Raw genomic sequence first — 27,584 nt, 5'->3', positions numbered from 1 at the left:
GAGAACCTGAAAAAGTTCTCATCAAGATTGATAATAAATCTGCAATTGCACTCACTAAAAATCCAGTGTTTCATGGGAAGACGAAACACATTCACAAAAGGTATCATTTCATACGAGAATGTATCGAGAAGGAGATCATCAACGTTGAACACATACCAGGAACTGAGCAGAAAGCAGATATATTGACAAAGGCATTAGCTCGGATCAAGTTTGAAGAAAGACAATTGATTGGAGTACAAGATATGTCACGGGTAAGGTTGAAGCTTAACGGGGAGAATGTTGGTTAAACTTCAATATAGAAGTCACTAACAAGCTGGTTAGGACAAGATTAGGAAATTGATGTAATCCTAAGGAAATTAGAAGTCATTAGTTCTAAGAAAAGGAAAGACATGTAATAAGGTAATAGGACTAGGAAAAGGAATTCATAGTTCTATTATATATATATGATCACCAAAATTGTGATTGATCATATGAGCAAGATTAGAGCTTGTGTTTAGTTTTGAGAGATTTTCTAAACATCAATAAAGAGAGTTGTCTTTATATAAACTAAGTTTCTTCTTCTCCTTCTTCTTCTTCTCCTTCCTTCTTCCTCTTCTTCTTCTTCTTCTTCTTCTTATCATCAAAGATTTCTTCGTTTTTCATGATGGGTGATTCTTCAGTCAGTTGTGGTGACAATGGTCACAATCTCCTGTTTTCTTCTTCTTCTTCTGATGTTGGAAGCAGAAACAGTCATTATTCATCAAAGATTTCTTCGTTTTTCATAATGGGTGATTCTTCATTCAGTTGTGGTGATGGTGGTCACAATCCCTTCTACTCTCTTCTCCGCCCAAATACTTCTTTATTTCCTTGTAATGGACCTCCGACACGCCTTTTGCCTGATTTTCTTGGCAAACCTCTCTCTCTCTCTCTCTCTCTCTCTCTCTCTCTCTCTCTCTCTCTCTCTCTGTTTCTTTAAGTCTTATCTTGATTCTTCTTGTAAACCTTGAAATAATTTCAAGAAATGTTATTTAACGAAATCTTTATTGGTGATAAAATGTGGTTCTTGACTGAAAAATGAAAACCCTTTACTTTTTTGGGGAGAACAATCTAAACCCAGTTTTTGATGCAAGAAACCCTTCAGAATTTAGATCACCTTTTTAATCTGAATACCCTTATCTCTAAACACCCATAAAATTCTTTTACCTTTGATTATTGTTTGTGTTCTTCATCTATTTTTTGTATCTGTATGTACTCACTCCTTTGGTCATCACTTGATTTCTCAATTCCAAGATGATGAGAAGTTAGTTTGACAAAATGCATAACATCGGCCAAATCAAGAGTGTGCTCAACAATTTTGTTTTTGTTTCTTGTGCAGCTGAGAAGATGGGTTTGCTGAGGATTCCAGCATTTCATGCTGATAATGGAACTATTGAAGGGCTAGAAAATGGTATAAACTTTGGGTCAACACAAGCGACAATCTTGAGCTCGCGCAGGCTAGGCTTCCAGGCATTGAACCAACAGCTATGCCAGGCATATGAGACACTTCAATTGTTGCAGCTGCAGTTGGGACAGGACAAAGCTCGAGAAGTTATAGAGTCATCCGTGTTCTATCTTTCTTTGGGCAAAGACGACTACATTAATTTCTTACACCCAGATTCTTCTGGTGCTAGGTACAGATTTAGTAAAGAAGTGTTCACACAGATTCTAGTCAACCGGATGATCCGGGTTGTCAAGGTAATTTCTTATCCCTTCTTTATTATTACTGGTGCATTTAGTGGGTTGGGGAATAATTGAAACTGTAAACATATTGCTCGTAGCCATTCCAACCCCCCAGTTTGTGTTGTGTCTAGTATATAATGATCAGCATCTCTTGCTCAAACCCTAGTTTAGCTATTTCAGTCTGCCTATGTTTTCCTTCCAATTCACTACAATGGTTCTGGGGTACTGAATTGTGTTTTTTCAATTGGTTTATAATGGATTTAAGGACCTTTACAATGCAAATGTGAAGAAGATTGTATGCATGGGAATTGATCCTCTTGGATGTGTATGGGAGTCCTCTCGTGATAATGATAGTCATCATCCTAGTCACACATCATCAAATTCTGGCGCTGGCAGTGGTTGGCAAGACTGTATGGAAGATGTCAATGACTTTGTTCTAGAATATAATTTGTTGTTGTCAGATGCTCGGATAATTCTGGACCTAAATTTTGAGTTTCCTGATGCTCGGATAATCTTCTGCGACGTGTACCAAGCTATGATGGATATCATTTCATTCCCTAGACGCTAGGGTACGTATCTATTTGCTGTTGGTACATTAAAGGAGTGACTCTTAGTTGTGTCATGCCGTGAATGTCCCTTTGGCCTGACATGTCTCATATGTTAGGGTGCTTAAATCAGGCCTAGATGCTAGAGAGGACAATAACACTAATTTTTCATTCTGTTTTTCGTTTATCACCAAGCCTTTCATTCATCACTTGATTTCTCAATCCCAAGATGAAGAGAAGTTAGTTTAACAAAATGCATAACATCGGCCAAATCAAGAGGGTGCTTAACACTATTGTTTTTGTTTCTTGTGCAGCTGAGAAGATGGGTTTGCCAAGGATTCCAGCATTTCATGCTGATAATGGAACTATTGAAGGGCTAGAAAATGGTATAAACTTTGGGTCAACACAAGCAACAATCTTGAGCTCAGGCAGGCAAGGCTTCCAGGGATTGAACCAACAGCTACGCCAGGCATATGAGACACTTCAGTTGTTGCAGCTGCAGTTGGGACAGGACAAAGCTCAGGAAGTTATAGAGTCATCTGTGTTCTATCTTTCTTTGGGCAAAGACGACTACATTAATTTCTTACACCCAGATTCTTCTGGTGTCAGGCACAGATTCAGTAAAGAAGTGTTCACACAGATTCTAGTCAACCAGATGATCCGGGTTGTCAAGGTAATTTCTTATCCCTTCTTTGTTATTACTGGTGCATTTCGTGGGTTGGGGAATAATTGAAACTGTGAACATATTGCTGGTAGCCATTCCGGCCCCTCAGTTTGTGTTGTGTCTAATATATAATGATCAGCATCTCTTGCTGAAACCCTAGTTTAGCTATTTCAGTCTGCCTATGTTTTCCTTTCAATTTACTACAATAGTTCTGGGGTGCTGAATTGTGTTTTTTCAATTGGTTTATAATGAATTTAAGGACCTTTACAATGAAAATGTGAAGAAGATTGTATGCATGGGAATTGGTCCTCTTGGATGTGCTGCACCTCGCGCCTTATGGGAGTCCTCTCGTGATAATGATAGTCATCATCCTAGTCTCACGTCATCAAATTCTGGCACTGGCAGTGGTTGGCAAGTCTGTATGGAAGATGTCAATGACCTTGTTCTAGAATATAATGCATTGTTGTCAGAGCGGCTTCTGGACCTAAATTTTGAGTTACCTGATGCTCATATAATCTTCTGCGACGTGTACCAAGCTATGATGGATATCATTTCATTCCCTAGACGCTACGGTACGTAAATTTCCCTTTGACCTGACATGTCTCATATGTTAGGGTGCTTAAATCATCAGGCCTAGATGCTAGAGAGGACAATAACATGTACCATGTCACTAAATTTTTTTTTTCGTTTATCACCAAGCCTTTCTGTTCGCCCTACCTCAACATGCTTGAAATAGACCAAAAAAAATTGAAGGATATTATGATTTGAGTTGAAGTTTGTTTTCGATGAAAAAATACTACAGGTAAACTGTCGTTTCTCCAAGCAACTACTGAACTCTTGTTGACAGAGTTCTGTTACTTGTGTTCACTGCAGGATTCGAGAATGTAAATAGGTCGTGTTATGGAAGTGGTAGATATGGTGGTATGGTAGGGTGCCAAGCTATTGAGATGGCCTGCGACGAGCCATTGACCCGTCTGGTGGGACTTCCACAGCCCTACACAAGCTGTGCACTCATTGCTTGCTGAGTCTGCTTGGAGCAGTAAGGCATTGGATATTTGCAGACCAATCAGCATTGAACGACTCTCAGTTTCGTACTCAGTGTAAAAACTACATCATTGTACTTTCTACAAGGGCTGAACCATTGAATTTTACTAGGCCTCACGTTTCTCTAGTGGTTTAAGGTTCTTGAACCTGAGTTACTTTTCTTTTTCATTTACATTTTTTTTTGTTGGCAATTATTGTCCTGTAAAGTTGGTCAATGTAAATCCATTGTCCTGTAAAGTTGATCAATGTAAATCCAAATGTGGTATAAAATCGAAATTTTGCACGTTTTTTTTTTTTTTTTTGCATTTTTGCATTTTTGCCTTCGGGAACAATTCCAGTGCAAGGTTGTAAGAATAATTTGAGCATATTACTGACAAGGAGAATTGAATTAAATAGCTTAAGCACTTACTGAGTTATTTCACTTGCAGGTTTTACATTTTTATTTCCGTTTTCTGGTAATAGGTGTTCCTGCATTACATGAGGATAGAGGAACGGTTATAGGGGAGAAACACATGGTCCCCCCCCCCCCCCCTACTTGCTTACACATTTGTTTGTGAAACTGGTGCTTGAAACATGAAATTTCCAGTTCACATGCAGTTTGCAGACGCCCACCCCTAGGCATTTCCTCCCTCAGTGTTCAAGACAGCATTCCAAGCATGCTGATAGATAGAGAGAGATCAGGCGATCATCACCCACAGACACAGATCACAAGTTACAGAAGCGCCAAATTCACCAACTTACATGTAAATCCTCTTTCAATTTTGCAAACCGAACGGAAATACAAAAAAGCAATGCACGGAACATTTTTAAACATTTTTAAACAAGCATCAGAAATAACTTTAAGTAGAATCTGATTTTCACAACTATTTCTAACATATAGGAAAACCATTCATCTTCTGCACCATCTGGGGTAGAAGACAATTCGACTTACAAGCAAAATAACACCTAAATGTTACTTCTAAGTTTCAGCTTCAAGGGCCTCAATCTCATATCTGACTTCATCCAAGTGTTCATTTATATTCGTTACTGCGTCTTGCACACCTCTAATGGCTTCCTTCAGTGCACCATCGTACTCTGCATATTGAAACATTGGAGTGAACTACACACAATCACATAATGTACTTGACCGCAAATTTTCTAGCTAGTTATGATTATTGAAGAGAACATTTAGATGATTATTGCGTCTCATCTACATCGCTGTCTATAGAAATTGCAAGCCTTCGAGACTGTACGCATGACATCATCTCCAGTCCACAAAAATTAGAGAAACTGATAATATTGTCGCCAGTACCAAAAATTATAGAAATTAAAAGCGCGGGCTACATTTAACAGAAGCCTTGAAAATTCAGAAACCACGATAATATTGTCGCCCGTATTAAAGTTCATCGTTGAATCAATGAAAATGGAGTTCCAATGTCAGTATGATTCAAAGAGGACAAATTTAGTAGTGTTGACATGTGAGAAACCCAGAATTAGCATTTCAACAATCTATACGAATATCTGATTACATTGCTGGTTAGAAGAAGTATCAGATGAAACCAAAAACTTTTGTTTTTCTCTAAAGATGCAAGTTCCAGATTCTCCCAAAAAAATTAATCTTCACACCAACCACTCTACCCTGTCTGTATTAACCTGTCATCAAAAAATCAAGCCAAACTAAGAACCTCAGTTATACAAATTGCAAGATGGAATGCAAAATATAGAAATATACAACTGTAAGTGGAATGCAACCATTTATAGATTATAAATGCAATACTTTATGACTTGGGTTCTTCCCCTGGCAAATGCAATAAAATGAAAGGTACATTGTCAATCTCCTCGTCTCCAATCCAGACTATACTACATGGTCAAGCATAACCCACAAGGCAGGGACTTGGTTGGTTGTTCGAAGGGTGTTAAATATATGAACTAAACTCCACTAATCAAATCACTTAGCTCTACAGTATCCTATCAGTGATAAAGTCTTGTGCCGTGTCAATCATAAGGCATATATGCAGATATACAAGGTTGCTTATAACCTACACTTGTTTCAAAATATCCGACACAATGTTATTTAAAGTCGTACCAAACTGATCAAGACAAAGAAAGGATGTCATGAAACTAAAAGACATGAGACAAGCAAGTGTACGTATAGTATCATGCAAGTGATGTATGCCGCAAAATAACGAAGGAATAAATAGATCAACGGCGGTGTTAATGAGGTTACCATGGCTACCACTTTTTTTTTTCCAATGACGTTGCTTATTGTGTTTTTTCTTTTTTGATGAGAGAGGTTTTTTATTACACCCTCTGCATTTTTCTTTTTTTAGAAGCATATCCTTCTCTGCATGTTTCCACAATAATTCGATTCCATCCATGTGTTCCATCCCAACCACTACCACAACTTTTTTTTTCTAATAGTTCGAATTTTCTCAAACATAAACTTTTCTCTATCATCATCGACCACCTTCATCTGCGAAATTTGATTAGGATTCAGATATTTAGTTTTTTATATTATCTCAGGAGGAAAAAAAAGAACACGATAATAATTGCACAGTGAAGGAGGTAAATATTCATGTTTCTTCTTGTTAAACCGAATAGCCTTTCCTGTGATGTTTCATTTTTATCGGTGTAGACTAGAGTGAGAAGATAGAATCTTACAAATTCCGGATATTGTTTTTTCTCGTTAGCCTTATCTTCCCGTAAAGATGCTCTAGTGTAGTCGACCTCAGCAAACAAGTGTTCCCATAGCAGAACCCAAGAGAAAACTTTTGACATCTTTTCATAGGTGACCTGCCAAAAAAAAAAAAAAAATTATCGTTCCTGTTATAGAAAAAAGATTACCCAACAAACTGAAAGCAAAGAAAATTGAAGATAACTTACATCAATATCTTCATCAATGAAGAAACATCTTGCTCTGATTTTAGAAGCCTCTTGCATTGCAACCTGAAAAACAAATCTAAGGTTGTGATATGCAAAGCCTAGGTGTACCGTCCACAAATAACAAAAAACTAAGCTATAAACAAGTTGATGAGCATTTCACAGTTTATTCAATAATTACCTTAAACTCCAGGCCTGAATCTATACAAGCAGCTTGTAACCGTAATTTCCAACAAGCTTCAGCAAAGAGATGAATCTTCATGGGCAACTTCCCAGGACGGAGCATGCAATTGCAAAAAACCTTAAACAAGTTAACATCCTCCGTTTCAGAGTTCTTTAAATCGGCACGTTGCTCGCACAGCTCAATCTGCAAACAGGCATTGTCATTTTACTTCTTTTAATTGGAAATATATTGAGAAAAAAAAGAAGAAGATAAGACGATCTCAAAGTAAAAAACATTAGTATCATGCTATGAAAATATCATTCAATTTGAGCTGGCAATCATAATGACTATTTAAATGGCTATCAATTACGCATGTAAAACACTAGTACATCCCGGTTATAAAGAATTAAAAGAATCTCATAAGAGAATAGTTGTTGGGAGTGTTACTTACCGCCACTGCATTAGGCCTGACATAGTTGATCACCTACATTGCAAAACAAAATTTCAATTAGCAATTTACACGGGGAATTCGAACAATGATAAGTTAATAACCATATTCATAAGGGATCGAATAAGTAACAAATATAGTAGTTTTTAGGGAAGAGAAAAGAAACCAGCATAAATGTAACAAAAAGCACACGCATCAGTAAGTACAGGACAACAAACTAAAAACTACTAGTATGATTTAGTGAATCGTAGCAAATATTCATGTTGAAGCTTATTTTTATCCTACACTGCATATATTCTTATCCTGCACCACATCATAAGAATACAAAACAAAGTAACAAACCCTAAAAAAATCAAGGTTATGGCAAAGAAAGAAAAAACTTAAACAAAATTATACCTTCTTGACAGTATCAGCGCTCTCCTTAGACATATGATTAGTTCCAACAAGGTAGACGTTAGACTTCAACTTTGAATTTTTTAGTAGAACAACTTTTCCATCAGTAGGTATTCCAGGAATGCCATGCTGGTAATGACTCGTATCATCGTCATCATATCTTTCTCCGAAGTTTGTTAATATAGCGGACATGTTGCTCTCTTTTCTACTTTTAGTTTTCTTTTCTACCTTTAGTATTTGGATATAAACTGATAGGATCCTACACTAACGAACGGATCCTAATACCAGCAATAGATTACACAGATTCTTTGATTGGGGATCAACCACCTCAAATAAGCAAAGCTCAATCGTATTGAATGAATAAAACGCTGATAACCAGTATATATAGGCTATAATAAAAACTCCTAATCCTAAAGAAATACTGAAAGAAAGCATAACAAATACATATTCCTAAACAAATACTCCAAATCCGATTTGGAGTACTAAACATTAACAAATTAAAACTCTGATTTGGGATCAGTATCCAAAAATCCGACCCATCTTCAAGTTTAGCTTGTCCTCAAGCTGCAAAGGTACGGAAGCGACTAATGGAATCAGTAGCATCTTCCCAAGTAAAGTAGACTAATTTACATAGCCACAAAATCAATGACTTATTAAGTTGATGCTTATCCTCCTGAATTGGTACGTCTGGCTCAGTTCTGATTGTATTTTTTGGTCTCTTGTTTCCACCTTAGAAGGATTATAAAAGAGAAGAATGTTACTAAAAATCATAAAATATTATAGAGAAGCTTAATATACACATCCACAACCACAAGTGTGCGGCTAACAGATTTTGGATGTAGCATCCACGTCCAATCCACAAAAATTACGGATTTTATATATCTGCCCGGGGCGCGGATCCTCTATACCAAAAAATCCCCTATCTCTCTGTTCCCTCCTATCATAGGGCACCAAACACCAGGATTATCCGCAACGAATCTTATCACTGTCCATCCATATGGGAAAATAACCACTGTATTTCTCAATGGTGGGTTTTCAAATTCAGCTGCTTCCCATGTTTGTCCTCGGAATACATCCCTTCACCATATCCCAAAACCCAGAAATCATGCCCATGTAAATGCCATGGATGTATCTCACTCACATTTGCAGCCAATGCATTTGTGTTTTGAAGAATCACATCGACAGTAGTGTTGAACTCAATCTTACACCACTGCTCTGCGTCGCATTAGGGTTTTAATTACTAGAAAAGGTCTCTGGTGGGCTTTTATTATCAAAAGCACCTTTGAGTTCATGTTTGAGGGAACCCAAATTAGGAGTTGAGTATTTGTGGGGGGTTATGACCGTTAAATGATGAACTATGAGGGATGATTATAGCGCCAAGCGATATAAAGACTATTGCTAACGCTATAATGACCACTGAGCGATATAGAGACCATTGAACGATGGAATCTCTTCCGCTCAGTAGATAGTCTATCGCGTATGCCTATACGGCATATTTGACATTTAGGCAGTCACGATTTGCTACTTTGCCATACCCATAGGCCATAGTGGGCGCAAAAGTGGCAAACTATGCCATCCACCGGTGCATAGGAACCAGCCTAAGGATCATGAGGAAGGGTGATATACATTCTATTAAGGCATTTACAGATTCAGATGGGCTTCTACCCAAAAAAAGAAAAAGAAAAGAAGATTCTAACGGACTGGATGCCTTGACACGAGAAGGTTTACTTCTTTTGTAATTTTTATGGAGTTTTTCTTCGATTTCTTTGTTATGTCCACAATATCAAGCTCTTCTTCGGATGCTGAATATAACTGTTTTGTGATAACATTAGTGCTACTTTTTTAGCTTCTAATTCTGCCCAGTAGTTTATTTGCAGGTCAACCATGTTCCGTCAGAAGCTAACTTACAGACCTGTCCTGTTTCAAATAAAAAAAAACAAACTTACAGACCTGTTCAGTAAGGGTCTTTGTCTCCCTAATTTTTCTGCATTGCCAAATAACTGTTGAACTTTTCTACTGCATCTTGTGTTGCTGATTCTTCTTCAACTGATGCTTCATCAATGGCCTTCCTTCTTGACTGATTAACTATTGACTTTGACCAACTGTGTGTCTGTAATGTAAATACTCTATTACATAGTCTTGTACTAGTATTAAGACATCATTCTCTCTCTTCATAAGACAGCACAAACCTCGGTCTGGCTCTCATATTCAAACCTAGTCGATGGACAACAATGGATGTTATCCAACTGCTCGCAAATCTCTTATGTACATCAACACTCAAACACGGTTAATTATTTTCTAATCAAGCTAAATATTCAAACTGTCTAATTTTTTTTTCCTTTTCTCTCATAAAAAGGTTACAATTCATACCCAATTAGTTGAAACTGAAAAGTCATTGAATCTGAATGATACTTCCCCGGCAGTGTCTCTCTGTAAAACCTTAACGTCAGAAGCTACTTCTGCATGAACTTTATTATCATTTGTAGGTTGTGGAGGTCCCTGAGGAAGATGAATTTCTTGAGGAGGAGGTATGGCCATAACAGGAGGCGGCGCTGCAGTTGTTACAGGCTTATTATACTTCCCAATTTTACTGACAGAAACCAAAGATGGATCCCAAACAAATACGTGAAGTAAAATTGGGCGTAATGCATGGCGATGCAGAGAAAGTTTTTGACTAAGTGAGATAGTGTCGTAACATCGAATAGCTCCAGTTGAAGAAACCATCCAAGGCAGTACCTTCTCATTTGATACTCTCGAAACGATTAGTAGTTTTGATGCTTTCTGTGCCTCTTTGTATAAATAAGTAAGTCCAGAACGGGTTGATGGCGTTGGTCCAGCATCTTCCTTTTCATCGCCATCAATTACGGAGGAAATGTAAATGAAGCCCTAACAAGAGGAAGAACACTCAAAATTAACATTCATATATTTAAACTTAAGCAAATAAGCACGTAATTGGACTTGGGTTTGAATTCAAATTATTAACAATTACCTCATCAGTGCGACTAATGGCGAAACCGAGTTTTAGGTCTGTTTCTTGGAGTTTAATCTCAACTGCCAACTCTCCACCAAATGGAGCGTACCATAGACGAACAGCTCTAACAACACCAATATCAACCCCATGGTAGTCTTCAAACCCATACAAGCTTACATTTGCAAGATTCGACAAATCAGACAATGATCCCGCATTCACCGTAGCTGAAGCTGTCTCTCCAGATATCTAATACATTACAAACATAAACTTCAACAAACTCTTTCTCATATTACATTTAAAAACATAGCAACACCCTTTGTTAAAAGAGTTGAGAGCTTGTATATACCTTGGTAAGAAGGGATTCAGTTTGTATGTTCAAGAACACAATAGGGACGCCATGTGCTTGAGAAGCAGCAAGCCAGGCATTTGCTCTAGAAAGGGTATCTTCGAGATCATTATATTGAGCACCACCAGAGTCCGAGGCCTTTGGAAGGAGGAGTAAAGAGAGAAAACAACTTGAATTAGCAACTGGCATCAAATCTTGCATCTTCTTCTCCCAAGGATATCCTACATAACCATCTTGTAGTTTAGCTCTTCTTAATGCAGTTTCCACTCTGAAGCTCTTTGAACCTGTAGATTAAAACACAAACCTCGAAATTTTAAAAATTCCTTCACATTGCAGTATATACAAGCTAAACGACTTTTTATACAAAATGTCTTTTAATAAAATGTGAATGTAAAGATTCTTCACTTGGTATTGTTTAGTCAAATTAGGGAGGATTGACAATCGTGGCATTTTGCGATGGGTTAAGTTCTTCTTGGCAGAGGTTAACTATAGATTGACTATGTATAAGACCAGGTAAAGTCTACGACTAACCAGAAGTAGTTTTAGCTTCACCCATGAGCCAGGTTTCCAAAACCCTTTCATGTCAAAGGTCCAAGGAATTAGCCTAATTAAGCACTTGAAAAATATGCTCCAGATAGAGAGAGAAAAAGAATCAATGTTGTGGCACGTCTTCCTCCTAAGTCCTAATTGCAGCTTACCAAATTCCAAATTCAACCCACATCATCGGCCTATTGATTCAAAGTTCAAACGCATCTCGTTTAAACTAGGTTGCTTTTAGACTTATGTCGCACCAAGAAGACCCCACCATTAATTATGATTAGTGAGTGGAAGCAGCCATAGACCGGACCCTACCTTCCTTTTGACCAGAATGTTAGATCTCTGGACGGTCTGGTATAATGTGGGGTGAAATGTGTCGGTAAGATACTCTAGCTGATTGGTGCCATCCAGAGACTCTCAGGAAGCTTGAAAACCAGAGCATGCTCAAGCTTCATATACACTTAACATTCATTTGCAGCCAATTTCACCTATACAAGTGTTATCTAAAATGTGCCATCCGATACAGATTTCTAGGAATTGCGGATACTTTAAAGCAACAGTTTTGCATGAAGGCACTGCAAGATGCGGTCTACGTTTGGTCGCGGACTTGGGAGTCTTTAGATCTGTAATATACTCAAGCAGCTCAACAAAGAAGTCTGGCCTATGCTTAGATATTTTTGTAGATGAAAAAGATCTATTTTGACCTAAAACGAGCTGATTTTGACCCTCTTATCAGAAAGAAAAGAAACAGAAGTTACTAACCTTGGACAGCCAGGCAATCCTCCTCGGTACGATCAGAAAATCCAACGGTGTAATTAGGATCGTCAATAGATTTTAGCATGTACTGTTTTCTCCCAGATGACGATTCATTGGGAACAATACATGCTAATAACTGAATGAACTCATCTTGACCACGTCTAACTCGGACATGAATGGAGGTTTCATTTCTCTTGTATGATTCACGAAGAAGTTTCTGAATACCAGTTGTACCACTCTTGAATGGTGAAGGAACACAGAGATAATTACCAATTTTGAGTTCTTCAACAATATCGCCTGTTTGTAACATGTTTTGATTCCATTCATCTGCTTTTGAACTTCCTTTTAAACATTCAATTGCTAATACCATATTTGATTTTGTTTCTGGTGAATTACTTCCTGTTGATGATGCTGATAATCGATCCATGGTCATTCTTTTGCTTCTTGATTTTAACATCAAATTCGATTCTTCTCAAATTCAAGACAAGTTTAAGAAAAGATTATCTCAAATAATCTTCCGATTCTTCTTTCAGGTTCTTAACTCTGAGAATATCTGTTCTTCAAAACTAGAGCTGAAAATTGGAAAGAAGATACTCGGAAATTTAACCATCTAAGAGAAACATAAATGAGAAACAGAGAAGTTTCACCTATAAATAGAGAAGTAATTCTGTACGGAAGATTGACTTGTTTGGTTGGTTGATTTTGTTAGGCAATAGTAGCAGTAGTAGAGGTAGAGCTGAAAAAAAAGTCAAGATTTCTGTAAAAGAAGTTTGATTCTCTAGTTTTTGAATTCCTCTGCAAACATCAGAATTTGAAGAAACTTAATTTATAAATGAATTATACTCTCTGAGAAGAGAAGATTGTAGAGATCTGGGATGACCAACATGAGAGACTTGGAAATAACCTGAGAGAAGAAGAAATCAAAGGTTTCGATTTGAGTAGTATTTAATTTTGAAAAGTTGGAAAAATGTATAAATGAAGTCGTTGTGGTGGGTGGGAAGGGTAAAATGGTGAGAAAGATGATATTTTTGTAACTAGAAGCTTCGGGGTGAAATTAGGCCGCTCGGTTAACTGTTAATCTGACCTACTGAACGCGGTTGACTTTGAAATATACGAAAGGGAGTCTTGGCCTGCTCTGTTGGACGGAATTGGGTTCACAGTTCACTCCATGTTGGACATTTTGTGACTTTTCTCTTCTTTTCCTTTTTTGATTCACGAGACTTTTCTTCTTCTTCTTTTTGTCTTTTTTACGCTTTCGACTTCGAGTCTTTGCTTCTATTGGTTGTCTTGGTGCGATATTTTTGGACGATATAGATAATTATTAATCATAGCTTTCAAACAATACTAATCAAGTGAAAACAAGTTAATGCTGAAATATTGATAAAATTTGATGTAAATTTAATCTTTGTAGAAAGTTGCTGTTTACATTTGATAGGAGCACCCTAATTTATGTGCGTGTGCCCGATGTAATGGTTCATTTTTAATGAACTACTTGGTTGTTAAGTAATGAAGAAGTCTAGAAGACACGTGTGATTTTTAAACTTCCACTTGCAAGTAGGGTAGTAGTGTGTACATTCAAAACTCGGTTAAGTGAATCCTTCTTACATTCACACGGTCACACGACTCACACATGGATGAATAATTCACAAGAAAAAGCCAAGCGCCTTTTCTGAATGGCCCGATAATGTAAGAGAATGATTATAGGTAAAGAACAGGAATCAAAAGATCAAAAGTAACTATTTTGATTTTCAAAAGTAATGATCGGAGAAGAAGGAATTATAAAGCATAATCAGTCACAGTGAGTCGCACTACCTAACTTGAGACTGAGAATGAGCAAGAAATAGAAAAGGGTAACTAAAGTTTGCAAACGGCCTTTATAATCGTAGACCACTAACATTATCTTGCGGAGCTGAATTCACCGGAATGACTGTTAAATAGGTCATTTTTGAAAGCTGGTAGAAAGACTTCACTACAGCAAAGGTTGGGAAGAGACAACAACAACAATGTTGATTCAGGCTTCAGACTTTGGAGACTCGCCAGTCGTCATGAAGTCAAAATCAACTAAGTTCAGATGGCAGGGTTTTGTCTACCCAGACTCTTTAGAGAGCAATTGAAGAAGACACATGAAAGGTAGAAGGAGTTAAGGTTGAAGTTGAATCGGTTGACACAGTACCTTGGCTGATCTGGGCATGAGGATCTGTCAGACTACTCCAGTGAGCTCCGCTTGATTGGCAGTAGTCAGTCCACAACCATGTCTAGGACAGGAATTGGAACCAAGATCATACTCATAAGGCACATGCCACAAACACTAAGCACAGGATCAAACAACTACATTCGTTGTTCGAAATCAGCAACTTGACACTTAGAAACAAGCAAGATAAGGTAGATAACATCGATATATGTATTTAGGCGAGTAAGATATTCATCCAATTATCTTCCATAGTAAAAACTAGAGAATGCCATACTATACAGTTGGTTACTAATCCCAGACCGAGGATTTTCAGCAAGAAAATGATGAACATGGAACAAAACATGAGCTTACTAGTCTAACACAGAGACTTTCAGCAAGGATTAGACTGCAGAAACAGAAAAATTTGTAGACCTACTATTACCAGTGAAATCACCACAAAGTGATCTTGTTACCCCATATGTAGTTGTAGTTATTTCCCCCTTCTTTTTCTCCTTTACACCATTAGTCATGTCTCATGGTACTGCAAAATTCAGGCAGAAAATGGTTCCTGTCATCGCATTGCCATCAATTTCCGAACTTTGTTTTCTCTCTCTATCTTCTTTGCAATGGGTGTTTTTCTAATTCTCTGGAATTCCTTCATGACAATTTTCTCAACCTCGTCAATTGAATTAAGAAGTTTCTTCTGGGGAGTTAGGCAATCCATTTCACCAAAAGCCGCATTTTTCAGTGAAATCATTTGTGGACAGTGAACAGCAGTTGATTGAGAAGCCTTCTTGGAAGCCTCAGGAAGGTCTGAAGAAGTCAGGGACAAGTTGTGCTCGAGCGGAGCACCAGCAGTAGGTAATGTACTGTCCTGAACACTTATTTCCTGAGGTGACACGCTGGCGAGTCTATGTTGCTCAGTCTCTTTAAGACGATTTCTTCTCCTTTCAATGGCCTGGAGAGAATAAAGTTCAATTCATCAAGGTGATGAATACCAAAAAAGAGAAATGTGGAATACATAAAACTAAAAGAAAACTTGTCCACATGATTCCAAAGATTAAGCAACCAAAATTTGTCAGCAAAACAAAAATACACCATACCCATCAAGGTTTCGCAACAGTGGACTGAAGAAGCTTGAAAAACAGAAATAAATCTACATTTCCTAGCTACAAGAAGCGAAATTTGAGAGCATTTTGGCATAGTTAATTCTTTATAGGTATGCAAACATAACACAACATCTAATAGTATACATCATAATCATTTACAAGTACGTGAAAGAGCATTCAATACCCACGATTTAATCAGAAATAGATTCATAGTAATTCGCCAGCAGTATTAACCCAATAGTTCATTAACAACTATTATGATGAACAATTCATAAAGGGCCTCATTTACATCAATTGCCGCCCTAAAAATAGTATTTCTGTTCCACTAGATGTTCTGAAATCCTTTCCAAGAATCTCGAACTACAAACAATTAGCCTAATGATCAGCAGTGAACCATAAGATTTATGCTCTAATTTGATCACTTGGTTAAGAAAACAATTACCAATGAATCTCATCTACTTTGTTTCATAAAACACATGAACACTACCACCAGGGGTAGGCTAAAATTCTGAAGGAAACTTAGATTTCTCCTCAAATCATAATAACCCTAATTTCAAGTCTACAACAAAAGAAAATTAGGGGATTCCCAAAAAACCATAGTATTTCTCTAGCACAATTAACACAATGGTGTCATCTATTTCGTTTCACAACACATATGAACAACACAATCAGAAGGAACCAAAACCCTAAAGGAAACCAAGATTATCATTCAGATCATAAAAGCCCTAATTTTAAGTCTACTATAAAAGATCAAACAAGGAAACAAAGAAAAGAAAAACTTACATCGACGATGGCAGTGATATCCTGAAGAGGCGATCTTGGGTACCAAGAAGGAAGTATACTCTTCTTTACACCTCCTTTGCTTCGGCGCTCACTCCCCTTTGGACTAACATTCTCAGATCCTATAGAAGAAGAAATTCTACTGTTACCTAATCGATTATTAGTGCCAAATCCGACCCTTCTCAGAGCAATATTTCTTGAACTTGGTATCGCTATTAAACCCATTGGAGAGCCACTGAAACCCATCGGAGAAGTAGTTTGAGATGGTGACGCCGATCCAAATAAATTTCTTTCACTACCAGCAGCAAACCTAGACATACCTAAGCCCAATTTTGGAACAGATATGGGAGTGAATGGATCTTTTTCTTCTTCTCTGACCAATCTATCTCTTGATTCGATCATTGTGATTATCTTATGAAGGAAAAATTGGAAATCTTATGAAGATTTGAACAAAATCAGAAAGACCCTTTGATCAACTTCTGTTGAAAATTTGGGGGTTTTCTTTGTTATTCTATCCTATGAAGAGAGGGAGGAATGATTTTCAAAGTTGTGTGGGCGTGGTATATATGAAGATGAAGGAAGGGTTTTGTAGAGAGAGAATGTGAGATTTTCAAATAGGAAAATGGCGGACTAGATGTAGAATTTGAAATTCAAAATAAGATTCTTTATTTTCTTGGCCGTTACGAGGAGAGCATTAATTACGGATAAATACGGACTATGGTAATTGCGTGAGCCTTGGAGGCCTGTTTTTCTTGGCTTTGGCCGCATTGTAGGGCCTGCAGTAAAATATTGAACTCTGGAGAAGCTATTATCGTTATATCGGCCGAATTTAGGATTTGGTTTGTCCGACTAGATAGTCAAAATTCTAATTTCAAGATGATTTTCACATACATGTATTTTTATTTTCGATGCATCTATATTATTAGAGATAGTTTAACAAGTCTAGTCATTGGAGTAATTTTTTCCTTAGTCTACGATATTTGAAAACTCCGCTTGTATAACTTGAATCATAGTTTATTTGAATAACAAAATTGTAATCAACTTTGTTGATTTGTTTACCTAGCTATCATTTGAATATCAAAGGTTTTGTTTTATTCTTAAATTCGAATTCGGCTATTTCTAACCGAATTCAAATTGTCCTCCTTTATCCGTATTTGGCGGATTGTGTTGAAATCAATCTAACAAAATTCAAAGTAATCGTCATAGATGAATAAGTTTTTTAAAATCAAGATAATTCAATTTTTATAGTCCTGTTTTTAAATGAATAAGTTTTTTAAAATCAAGATAATTCAATTTTATAGTCCTGTGTTTTTGTTTCTAAAGAAATTTTATCAGATTCGACATGCTGGCGCTATAAATAACCTAACGAAATGTGAATTTATTCTTCACTTTACATGTAAAAGAATTAGATGAAAATTTTAATTTATTGTGAATGACAATGAAATCTAGGGTTTATATAAGGAGGACAGATCCGTTGACAGCCTTATATTTTACACGGTTTAACAGTCCAGTATGAATCGTAGAATTGAAAACCTCTGACGCTCCAGATTATTTATGAATTAAAATGGGCAAGCTGAGTTCACTTGCACCCAGAATGGATAATATATTTCCTGGCTTCTTTTGTCTCTTCTTCCTCCTACATGAAACTACCCCAAAAACAAAGTTAGTGTACTAAAGAAAGATTAGAAATTTTCTTAAGTTTTTGTATTATGGGTATTAAAAACAGAACATGATTGAGCCAATATTATTCAAGCCATGAAAAAACATGTTAATGAAATTAGATTTATATGTTAGATCCGTAAAAGAAATTGAAAGTAATAAGATATAGGAGATTTTGATTATACGTGGTGAAAAATGGAAAAATTGGGATACGAGATTTTAATTGAGAATTGAATTCGATTGAAAGTGGAGCGAAAAACCCTAATAACTGGAACTACAAAACTTTCAGACGATTTCAAATTCCAGATATAAACCCTTGGATGCAGGAAATTAGTTAACTAGGTCATGATTTCGTAGTAAGTAATACATTATTGAATACCACGATAAAAAAATCAAACTTCATTAAGTAGAAATGAACAAAAAATCTCCATGAATCAATGTATCTGTAGTCTATTTTCTTTGGGAGAGAAACGGGGTAGACAAAGTAAAGTGTTTGAAGTTCATATGGGTCTTGCAAGTGATCCGGCTTGCCCATTTTGTTCATTTATAAACTAGAACATTTTTTGTATTAGAAGTACATTATGATCCAACGACTCATATCGGACTATCAAACTTGTAAATTATGAGGTTGTTAACTGATCCTTCCTCTTATATAAAAGAGGACTTATAATTTATAAAGCTTAGTTTTTTCTTTAACGCTAGGTTATAGGTTATCCCTTATTATACACCCTAGATTAATGTTACTGAATAATTCTCAAATCAACTATGGGGGTTCCGAAAAGTTTGTATTGTGCTTCAAAGTCCGTTTATGGTGAAAGTAGAGAAAAAAATAAACTTCTTGTATAACCAAACCTCAATAAATAAATATTTAATAAAATAATAATCTCGTTAAACGAATAAATTTTTCGTGTGTTATAAATGGCTTATAATAAATAAGCCCATCTAAAAAAATTGATTTCTTAAATATCCAGTGAAAATTTGGTACTAATAATTACTAAATCCAGTATTTAGAAAAACCAAAATACTTTATCTTTTCATCTAATCCTAAATGAATTCAATTTTTATTATTTGTAAAATGCATGCATAACTGTTAGACTATTTTGCACACGTCGTAGAGTTATTTATTTTTCTATTGCTCGAAAGGTCTCTTTTAGTCACCCATTTGCAATGACAAAACTATCATTCAGTTCAGCATCATTCGCGTCACCACTTGAGTGTTCATTATTGACTAAATATTTGTTTATTTTGTAGAAAATTGTATATTGTATTATATTTGTTGGGATAGTTCAAAATACGTTCGACACCCATCACATTTTTATGGGAGACCAAAACATGATATTAGTTAACCCTTAGATATCATTATTTTAATAAGTGAACAACTTGTAGTTCAAATATGTTTTTTGTAACGAAATCTTGCAATGTTGGAATAATTTACAGTTGTTATCGGCTTCACATTAAATGTCTAAGGAATGGTAGCATAACTAATAACATGTAAGATATTGATTTTCTTCTTTTTTCCAAGATATTAATCCAATCATTGTCTTTTGGATTCCAGTGATGATTATCGATCTTAATCTACACGTAAAAATAATTGTTGAATAAGTAGCATGAACTCCTGATCCACAAATAATAATATATGGTGTAAGAATAATACAATTACAAAACAGTATATTCAAAATATTTCGCACTTTAAAATAATAGATAGTCACATTCATTTATCGATAAATAAATAACCTCGCTAAAACACCTTTGTTTGGTTCTAAAATCATACGTTTGTCGATGTTTTACTGTATAAAAGTGTTTTTATATAAGTCTTACTTGATATTGGTGGATTTTAGAATGTTTGTGAGTGTGCTTTTCAATTTTTCATCTCGTTGTAAGTGCGGTTTGCTAATTAGTAAGGTTTATTATGTTTATAAGAGCAGTTCCAATAGGAGTATTTATATTTACCATTTAAGCATCCACGTGGATGCACAAGTTCCATTCTCTACAATGAAAAATGCAACTCAGCGGTAAAGGTCAAATCGGGCAGTCTAAGTTTGGTCGATTATATTTTATAACCGTTAATTAGCTGATCAGTCAAGCTTTGGCCGATGGCTACTTTTTATAGCCGTTTCCTAAATGCATATCTTACCTTCTACCTATATAAATTCCCACATCCCATAATTAACTCATACAACTGCTGCTTATTTTTTTAATTTCACAAAAATTTTCTAATTTCTCCGACATATCACTTGTTTTTCAGTATTTCAACAAATCTTATATTTTTGATGGATCCCAAATTGGAAAATAATGAGGAAATGGACATAAATGTGCTAATCTCTATTCATGCAATAATTGGATCAGATTAATGAAGATTCGGACGAAGATAGAATAGCACGAACACCATGCTACAATTATATATAGGGAAAATACCTCAAGTTCAAGAACCAAGAAAAGTATTGACAAGAAGATAGACCTGGAGATTTCGAGAAAAATACCACTAACAGATGATGCGTGATTGTTTTATCGACGGACGTGTGTATTCTGATGAACATTTTCAACGTCGCATTCTCATATCGTTTATTAGAGCATTTCTCGGTCGAACTCACAAGTGTTTCTATATCAAGCTTGTTGTCAAATTTAGTTGATCAAAACTACATCTTGAATTGTAGTCTACAATTAGTCAAGTCTCGGATAGGATAGAAGTGTGTAGTTGAGTACCAGACATCATTGCGTTCTACCGTTTGAAGGCGAAGATCAACCGAAGCTTTTGGAGAACTTCATTAACAAAAGGTAAGTGAAGACTGAACCACCTATTACTCAAGTTTTCATCTTTCCATCTATGAGACTATGTCACATGACTAAAGTAGATTTTACATGCACAACAAAAATTTCGAGTCAAGTTTATCTTGATTAATTATTCTTGAAATATGTTGACTAAGCTTAAAAACATTTGTTCATACTTGATAAATTTGGTTATGAACAATTTATTTTTTATGACATAAATTATGATCTAAGTTAATCATTTGAAAATATCCTAGATCAGTGATATGTGTCATTAATGTTATTCGAGAATGTTTTCAAATTGATTATTAGAGAGATATAGAACTACTGTAAATCTGGATACAGGATTGTACACGTACCATCTTACATATTAGCGCAACTATTATAGATCCGGAGCCGCAGTACATGTACCTAGTACACGTACCGGCGTAGCTATAGTTCGGCAACGACTTTTGGTACACATACTAAGTATGCAAACATAAAAAGTTCTGTGAACTCCCGAACTTAGGTTGGTACACATACCTAGTATGCATACCAAAAAAGTTATGTGAACTCCTGAACTCGTTTTTGTCTTAAGTGTATACAAACCCGGTACACGTACCATGACAAAATAATTCACGAACTGGAAGTAGGTACAAGTACTTACCCTGTCGAATATTTTTAGATGCATCTGAATTATTCTATGAGATAGTCGGACAACTCTCTAAAAAACACACATATATATATATATATGTTCACATTATAACCTATGGTTGTGACTCAAGATTAAAGTCTTAAAGTTTTATATGAAAATGGTTAAGCTTTTAGTTCGTCTGGATAGTTTCGGCTAGCCTTTTGTGAACGAGTCATTTACACGGTTCGGTTATGGTCCATCCTAACCAGAGTGTATATTTGTTGTGTAATCTCAAATCAAACGTTCATCTAATGGTGGATATTGACTGTTTGATTCCAAAGCTACATTAGATTAAATCTAAATCAACCTTTGTTTTGAAAGTCTATATAAGAAGAACCTCAAGCAACTGGGATCTTTGAATCCCCGACACTTTTCTTGTGTGTCCTAGTTGTAAACTAGAGTCGTCTTCTCCTCTAAACCTTTTTAGGTTTAGCGACTAAAAAGACTTCGCTTAGGGATTCCTGAACCCGGGTCTAACTATCTTTATGTTGATAGTTCGTGTATCATGATCTTGCTACTGATTGTTGAGTCTCACTCCGATCAGGAAAGATAGATATAAATCGCAAAGTTTCTTCGTCTCAGACTTTGTAATTTCACATGTATATTCCTCTATAAAGATTCTTTGTTGAAATAGGAGTAGGTTTTACTTGTGAGGTGAATAGTAATCTAGGCTGCTCTTTGGGAGTCGTAAGTACCGAATTTTGAGGTTTGCTAGACTTTGTTTATTGCAAACGATTTTTTATCTCACATTGATCTTTGATCAGAACGAAATCACATATAATCTTACCTGTGGGAGGCAGATTGGTTTAAAGTCTTCAATTGAGTTGAAGCAACTCTTAGGCTGTAAAGGACGTCAACTAAGGAAATCAATTACGCAGAGTCTTGCGAGATTAAAGATGCGTAAGCGCGACTGTAACTGAATTACTGTAATGGTGAATTCAGTCTCAACTACATTCCAGTCTGAAGTTTTGATAGTAGGCTAGAATCTGTAGCGACTTAATACAGTTTGGTGTTCAGATATGGACAAGGTCCCGGGGGTTTTCTGCATTTGCGGTTTCCTCGTTAACAAAATTTCTTGCATCTGTGTATTTCTTTTTCCGCATTATATTATTTATCTTTATAATTGAAATATCACAGGTGTACATAAATCAATTAAAGTAGATACGTCCATTGCAATTGTTGGTTACGACTTGATTGATCTTTGAATCGTCCAAGTACTCTCACAGTATAATCAGGCTCATTGACTTGTCTCCATTTACATATTGGTTGTGAGAGAAAGAGATATAAACTCTTCATATAATTCCTGATTGAGATTTATTAAGTTGTAACTCTCGGAATTGTAGTTGAGTTTAGTCCTTACAACGTTGCCTAAGAAAAGTTGGTGGAGTATTTTGGTACCCGGCATTTTCATTGTTTCACATGATAATTAGGATTATAGGAGAGGTTTGTCAAGTAAATTCTAAATTCATTTACTAATTTGATGTATTTAATATGCCAGGACACAGTCTTGAACAAAAGATCTTGCAGCCCCGCGGATTATATAATATGGGCTGCCGATGGACGCTATTAATGAGTATATTAAAATGGGAAAAACAACTGCACACGATAATCACAATATTTTTTGCGAAACTATAGTCAATCATTTTGGTCCATTTTTTTTTTGAAAACTATAGCAAGATATTATTGAACGACTGCTCAAAGAAATGCTAAGAAGGGCTTCTAGGAATGCTGAGTATCCTTAATTGTATGCATTGGTGTGGTAGATATTAAATCATTTCTTGGTTGAACCCATTGGGATTAGTATGTCAAGTTAGTTGCCAAATTTAGATGTCAAAACGCATACTAGATTAAGTTTAGGTATTATAATATAGAATCAAGGGTATCCTTAAAGACTAGAGACCAAGGTAGTTTTTATCAGTGATACATCGTTAGAACTAGAAAATAAAATATTTATAAAACCATAGTAAAAAATAATAAGAATCATACATATATCTCAAATTTCAAAAATACAAGGTGGTTTATCAGCCAGCATTGTGATTGTTGTCCTATTATGCTTGTAAATCTTTCTTATTATGCTTCATTTTATGTTTTACATTTTCATGCCTTGCAATTGAAATATGGGTTCCATCTTTTATCCTACCATATAATCATTGATTTTATATCATAAATATATTAGGACTTTTTACCTTCTCCGATTGACGTTGTACTTGTTTGTAAAGACTAGATGCATATTGATGGAAACTTTATTCACTAAAACCGATATTATCGATGTATAAGTAAAACCGATATATCGATCTGTACCGGCATGTACAAACGATAATATCGTTTCGTCTTTGTACCGCTGATATTTTCAATATCGTATAGGTATTTTCCTATACCCGATAAAAACCTGTAATATCTGCCTGTATAACCGGTATTGACTACCTTTCTAGAGACTGAATACATCTATGGAGAGCTTAAATTATAGTTACTAACAAATACTTGATTATCTTGTTTATTCTACCTCTCTATTGATTGAAACAAAGTACTCACTCTTTACGATGGTAAATATACTTTGTGCATACGCCCCGAGGAGTTTTTGAGTCTAAGACTTTAGTGAGGATAACCATTGACTTTTAAAAAGTCTTTACATTTTGGTAAATGAAAATACGAATTTAACAAACCAAAAATCACTCAATTCCGAGTTACAACGAAGAAGTTATGAATGATTTACTAAAGTTGCAAAGTGTGGTTAAAGGTTCAATTCGTGAATAGGAGAGTAAACAAACTTTTAATTGAAAACGTAGGGTTACCAAGTACACACTTAACTTTTTTTGTTCGCAACCTGTATGGACAAAACTTAATACAATTGCAAGTAGACCAACTGAATGATCCTTGAAAATGTGTATATAGAGTTTATATCTCTAACCTCTACTCAATCAATATGTATATAGACATAGAGTCCGTGAACCTAATTGTTAAGTAGAGTACCTGGACGATCTCAAAAATCAATTTCCAAGATCAATCTAGTCGTATCCAGATAATTCAATCGGAATTCTGCCAAGTCATTAAACTTGTTATCTATCTTTCAAGATACGAATTCTATAAAAAAATCTAGTCTCGTAATCGATTCCAGTTAAGCGGACGTATCTACTTAGATTAAATACATACAAACATGTGAAATCGAATTATAAAGATAAACAATATAATGCCGAAAAGGAGAAACACAAGACACCAGAAGTTTTGTTAACAAGAAAACCGCAATAACAGAAAAATCCAGGGGACCTTGTGTAGATTTGAACATCAAACTATATTAAGCCACTACAGACACTAGCCTACTATCAGACTTCAGACATGAATGTAGTTGAGACCGAATCCACCCTCCAAGTGATTCAGTTACAGTCGCGCTCCTTACGTCTCTTGAACCTCGCAAGGCTCTACGCAATTGATTCTCTTAGCTGACATCCTTTACAGCCTAAGAGTTGCTTCAACCTAAGTGGAGACTTTTGATACCAATCTGCCTCTAACATATAAGACTATATTTGATTTACATTTAGATCAAAGTGAGGAAATCTGTTTGCAATAGACAAAGCTAGAAAACCTCATAAATTCGGAACTTACGACTCCCGAAGAGCATCCTAGATTCTTAACCACCTCTCAAGAATAATTTTCAAAAGATCAATTAAAATCAGTTTCCAGATATTTATCTTGAGGAATTACAAAGTCTGAGACGAATAGAATTTTGTGATTACTATTTATCTTGCATGAAAGAGATTTCAAAAACCTCGATAAAAGAAAAGCAAGATCAAGATACACGAACTATCAAGGTAAAGATAGTTGGAACTAAAGTAGTAAATATCGTGTACCGGTATCGTATCAGCCGGGTCCGATACACCTATACAAAAGGTTATATCGGTTTTTATCGTTGATACATCATTAAGAACTAGAATTTTAAATATTTATAGATATCGCAATCTAAAATTTTTGGTGCATATGATACATTAATTCTCGATATCAAAAGATTCACAATACAAGTTCAATTATGAAAAAACGGGGGTCTAACAACCACATCCAATATTTCGTTTAGGCAATCTGTATGGACTAACTCCAATATAATTCCAAGAGAATCAACTAGACGGTCAGACTCAATCAAAGAAAATATATCCAAGAGTTATATCTCTGTTTCTCAATGTAATCAGCAAATCAAACAGATAGAAATCCACGAGCCTGATTATTATGAGAAACAACTTGAACGGTACCAAAGACCAATGTTCAAGTGTCAATCAATTTCAACAACAACCAAAGGTTGGATTTACCAATTGATTGAACTACGCACAACCTGTGATATTTCAATTATATAGAAAATACAATGCGGAAAAGAAATAACACAGACACCAGAAGTTTTGTTAACGAGAAAACCGCAAATGCAGGAAACCCCGGGACCTAGTCCATATTTGAACACCACACTGTATTAAGCCGCTACATACTCTAGCCTATTACAAGTTAACTTCGGACTGGAATGTAGTTCAGCCCTAACCAATCTCACACTGATTAAGGTACAATCGCATTCCTTACACCTCTGAATCCCAACAGGATTCTGCGAACTTGATTCCCTTAGCTGATCACACCCACAACTAAGAGTTGCTACGACTCAAAGTCAAAGACTGATAAAAAAATCTGTCTCACACAGAAAAGTCTATTAGAATAGATAAATCTGTCTCCCACAGAAATACCAACGAAGTTTTGTTCCGTCTTTTGATAAATCAAGGTGAACAGGAACCAATTAATAATTCGGTCTTATATTCTCGAAGAACAGCCTAGAAATATTAATCACCTCACAATTACTTAACTATATGGTAGTAGAACAAGTTATTTTGGAATCACAAAGAATGAGACGAAGAGCTTTGTGATTACTTTTTATATCTTACCTATCGGAGATAAATCTCAAGCAAATCTTAGAGAATATAGTACCCAATACGATAGAACAAAGTAAGATCAGAACACGCAACTACAGAGAAAATAGTTGGGTCTGGCTTCAGAATCCCAATGAAGTCTTTAAGTCATTAACCTATAATGGTTTTAGGAAAAACCTAGGTTAAAGGAGAATCGACTCTAGTCGCAACTAGTATCACATAGGAGGTGTGGGGATTAGGTTTCCCAGTTGTTAGAGTTCTCCCTCATATAGTCTTCAAATCAGGGTTTGATAACTTTGGAACAAAGCAATCAATATTCACCGTTAGATGAAACCTGATTTAAGATTCAAGCTAATATATTTCCACCGTCAGATGGTCTTTATCTTGTTATACACAAATGAAATATACCTTCATTTAGATATGGGTAACCGTACCTAAACGTGTATATTGAGTTGGCTCAACAACAGTTAACCGAAGTTAGCCATATGAACACTTTTCTCTTAACCTTGTTAATCTTAACACTTCTAAACCAGTTGATAATCAAATGAATCTAATTGTGTTACTCATAGAGTTGTTCAATTGTTTATATTCTCATAGAAGTATACACGACGCAATTGAAGAAAAATCGGATTGATTCAAAAGAATCAGTTCATGAACATTTTAGCCACGGTTTATAAATGTAGATTTTCATGAGTATGAAATCATACTTAACCGATTTAAGAACCTCAACCACTTAAGTTTGCAAACGGGTACGCAAACTTAAGTTCCGGACATTGGTCACAAGCCGATAGTTTGCAAACGGGTACGCAAACTTTAGCTCCGGACCGAACTCAGTTGAAATTGTTTGCTAACGGGTATGCAAACTTGGTTCCCGGACTTCAACAGTTAAATCAGTTTGGGAACGGGTATGCAAACTTAAGTACCCTGACTTAAACAGTTGAATAAGTTTGCGAACGAGTATGAAAATTTCTGGTCCTGAATTCCGGAAAAAAAAATTCGTACACTAAGTACACAAACCGTAATGTATTCAGACATGGGTTTTAGCTCTTAACTCCCATTTCAATCATTGAAACATTCTTAGAAGACGACAATAGCTGTCTCACACAAACTA

General features: G+C 35.8%; 4 protein-coding genes across 6 annotated transcripts; 1 reads left to right on the top strand and 3 right to left on the bottom strand.

Moving 5' to 3' along the window:
* The first annotated feature begins 598 nt into the window (after positions 1–598).
* LOC113308566 (GDSL esterase/lipase 7-like) lies at positions 599–4,234 on the top strand. 3 transcript variants are annotated; one of them, XR_003339907.1, is made up of 6 exons: positions 599–848; positions 1,355–1,713; positions 1,964–2,267; positions 2,558–2,916; positions 3,167–3,479; positions 3,781–4,234. XR_003339907.1 is itself a non-coding variant. In XM_026557029.1 (5 exons), the coding sequence occupies exons 3-5, from the start codon at positions 2,566–2,568 to the stop codon at positions 3,930–3,932; spliced, it is 816 nt and encodes a 271-aa protein (XP_026412814.1). In that variant the 5' UTR covers positions 602–1,713; positions 1,964–2,267; positions 2,558–2,565; the 3' UTR covers positions 3,933–4,234. The 3 variants fall into 3 exon arrangements, 2 of the variants coding, with proteins under 2 accessions (XP_026412815.1, XP_026412814.1); XM_026557029.1 differs by having other exon boundaries at positions 602–1,713; XM_026557030.1 differs by lacking the exon at positions 1,964–2,267 and having other exon boundaries at positions 600–1,713.
* A 1,105-nt stretch (positions 4,235–5,339) lies between these two features.
* Positions 5,340–8,580, bottom strand: LOC113308871 (traB domain-containing protein-like). The gene is made up of 7 exons (XM_026557319.1): positions 7,818–8,580; positions 7,425–7,457; positions 6,992–7,177; positions 6,814–6,876; positions 6,592–6,723; positions 6,158–6,403; positions 5,340–5,583 (listed from the first exon to the last, which is right to left on the bottom strand). The coding sequence occupies exons 1-6, from the start codon at positions 8,004–8,006 to the stop codon at positions 6,326–6,328; spliced, it is 681 nt and encodes a 226-aa protein (XP_026413104.1). The 5' UTR covers positions 8,007–8,580; the 3' UTR covers positions 5,340–5,583; positions 6,158–6,325.
* Positions 8,581–9,422: 842 nt separating this feature from the next.
* Positions 9,423–13,387, bottom strand: LOC113310434. Its single transcript, XM_026559122.1, has 4 exons — positions 12,431–13,387; positions 11,132–11,415; positions 10,804–11,031; positions 9,423–10,700 (listed from the first exon to the last, which is right to left on the bottom strand). The coding sequence occupies exons 1-4, from the start codon at positions 12,879–12,881 to the stop codon at positions 10,179–10,181; spliced, it is 1,485 nt and encodes a 494-aa protein (XP_026414907.1). The 5' UTR covers positions 12,882–13,387; the 3' UTR covers positions 9,423–10,178.
* Positions 13,388–14,837: 1,450 nt separating this feature from the next.
* On the bottom strand, positions 14,838–17,049 carry LOC113314204 (protein POLYCHOME-like). The gene is made up of 2 exons (XM_026562984.1): positions 16,487–17,049; positions 14,838–15,552 (listed from the first exon to the last, which is right to left on the bottom strand). Exons 1-2 carry the CDS (start codon positions 16,883–16,885, stop codon positions 15,166–15,168), a joined length of 786 nt encoding a protein of 261 aa, XP_026418769.1. The 5' UTR covers positions 16,886–17,049; the 3' UTR covers positions 14,838–15,165.
* Between the last annotated feature and the right edge of the window lie 10,535 nt (positions 17,050–27,584).

Source organism: Papaver somniferum, chromosome 9 (assembly GCF_003573695.1).
Source record: "Papaver somniferum cultivar HN1 chromosome 9, ASM357369v1, whole genome shotgun sequence".
Lineage (NCBI taxonomy): Eukaryota > Viridiplantae > Streptophyta > Magnoliopsida > Ranunculales > Papaveraceae > Papaver > Papaver somniferum.
The sequence above is the reverse complement of the archived record's forward strand: the minus strand, read 5'-3'. Positions and strand labels throughout refer to the sequence as shown.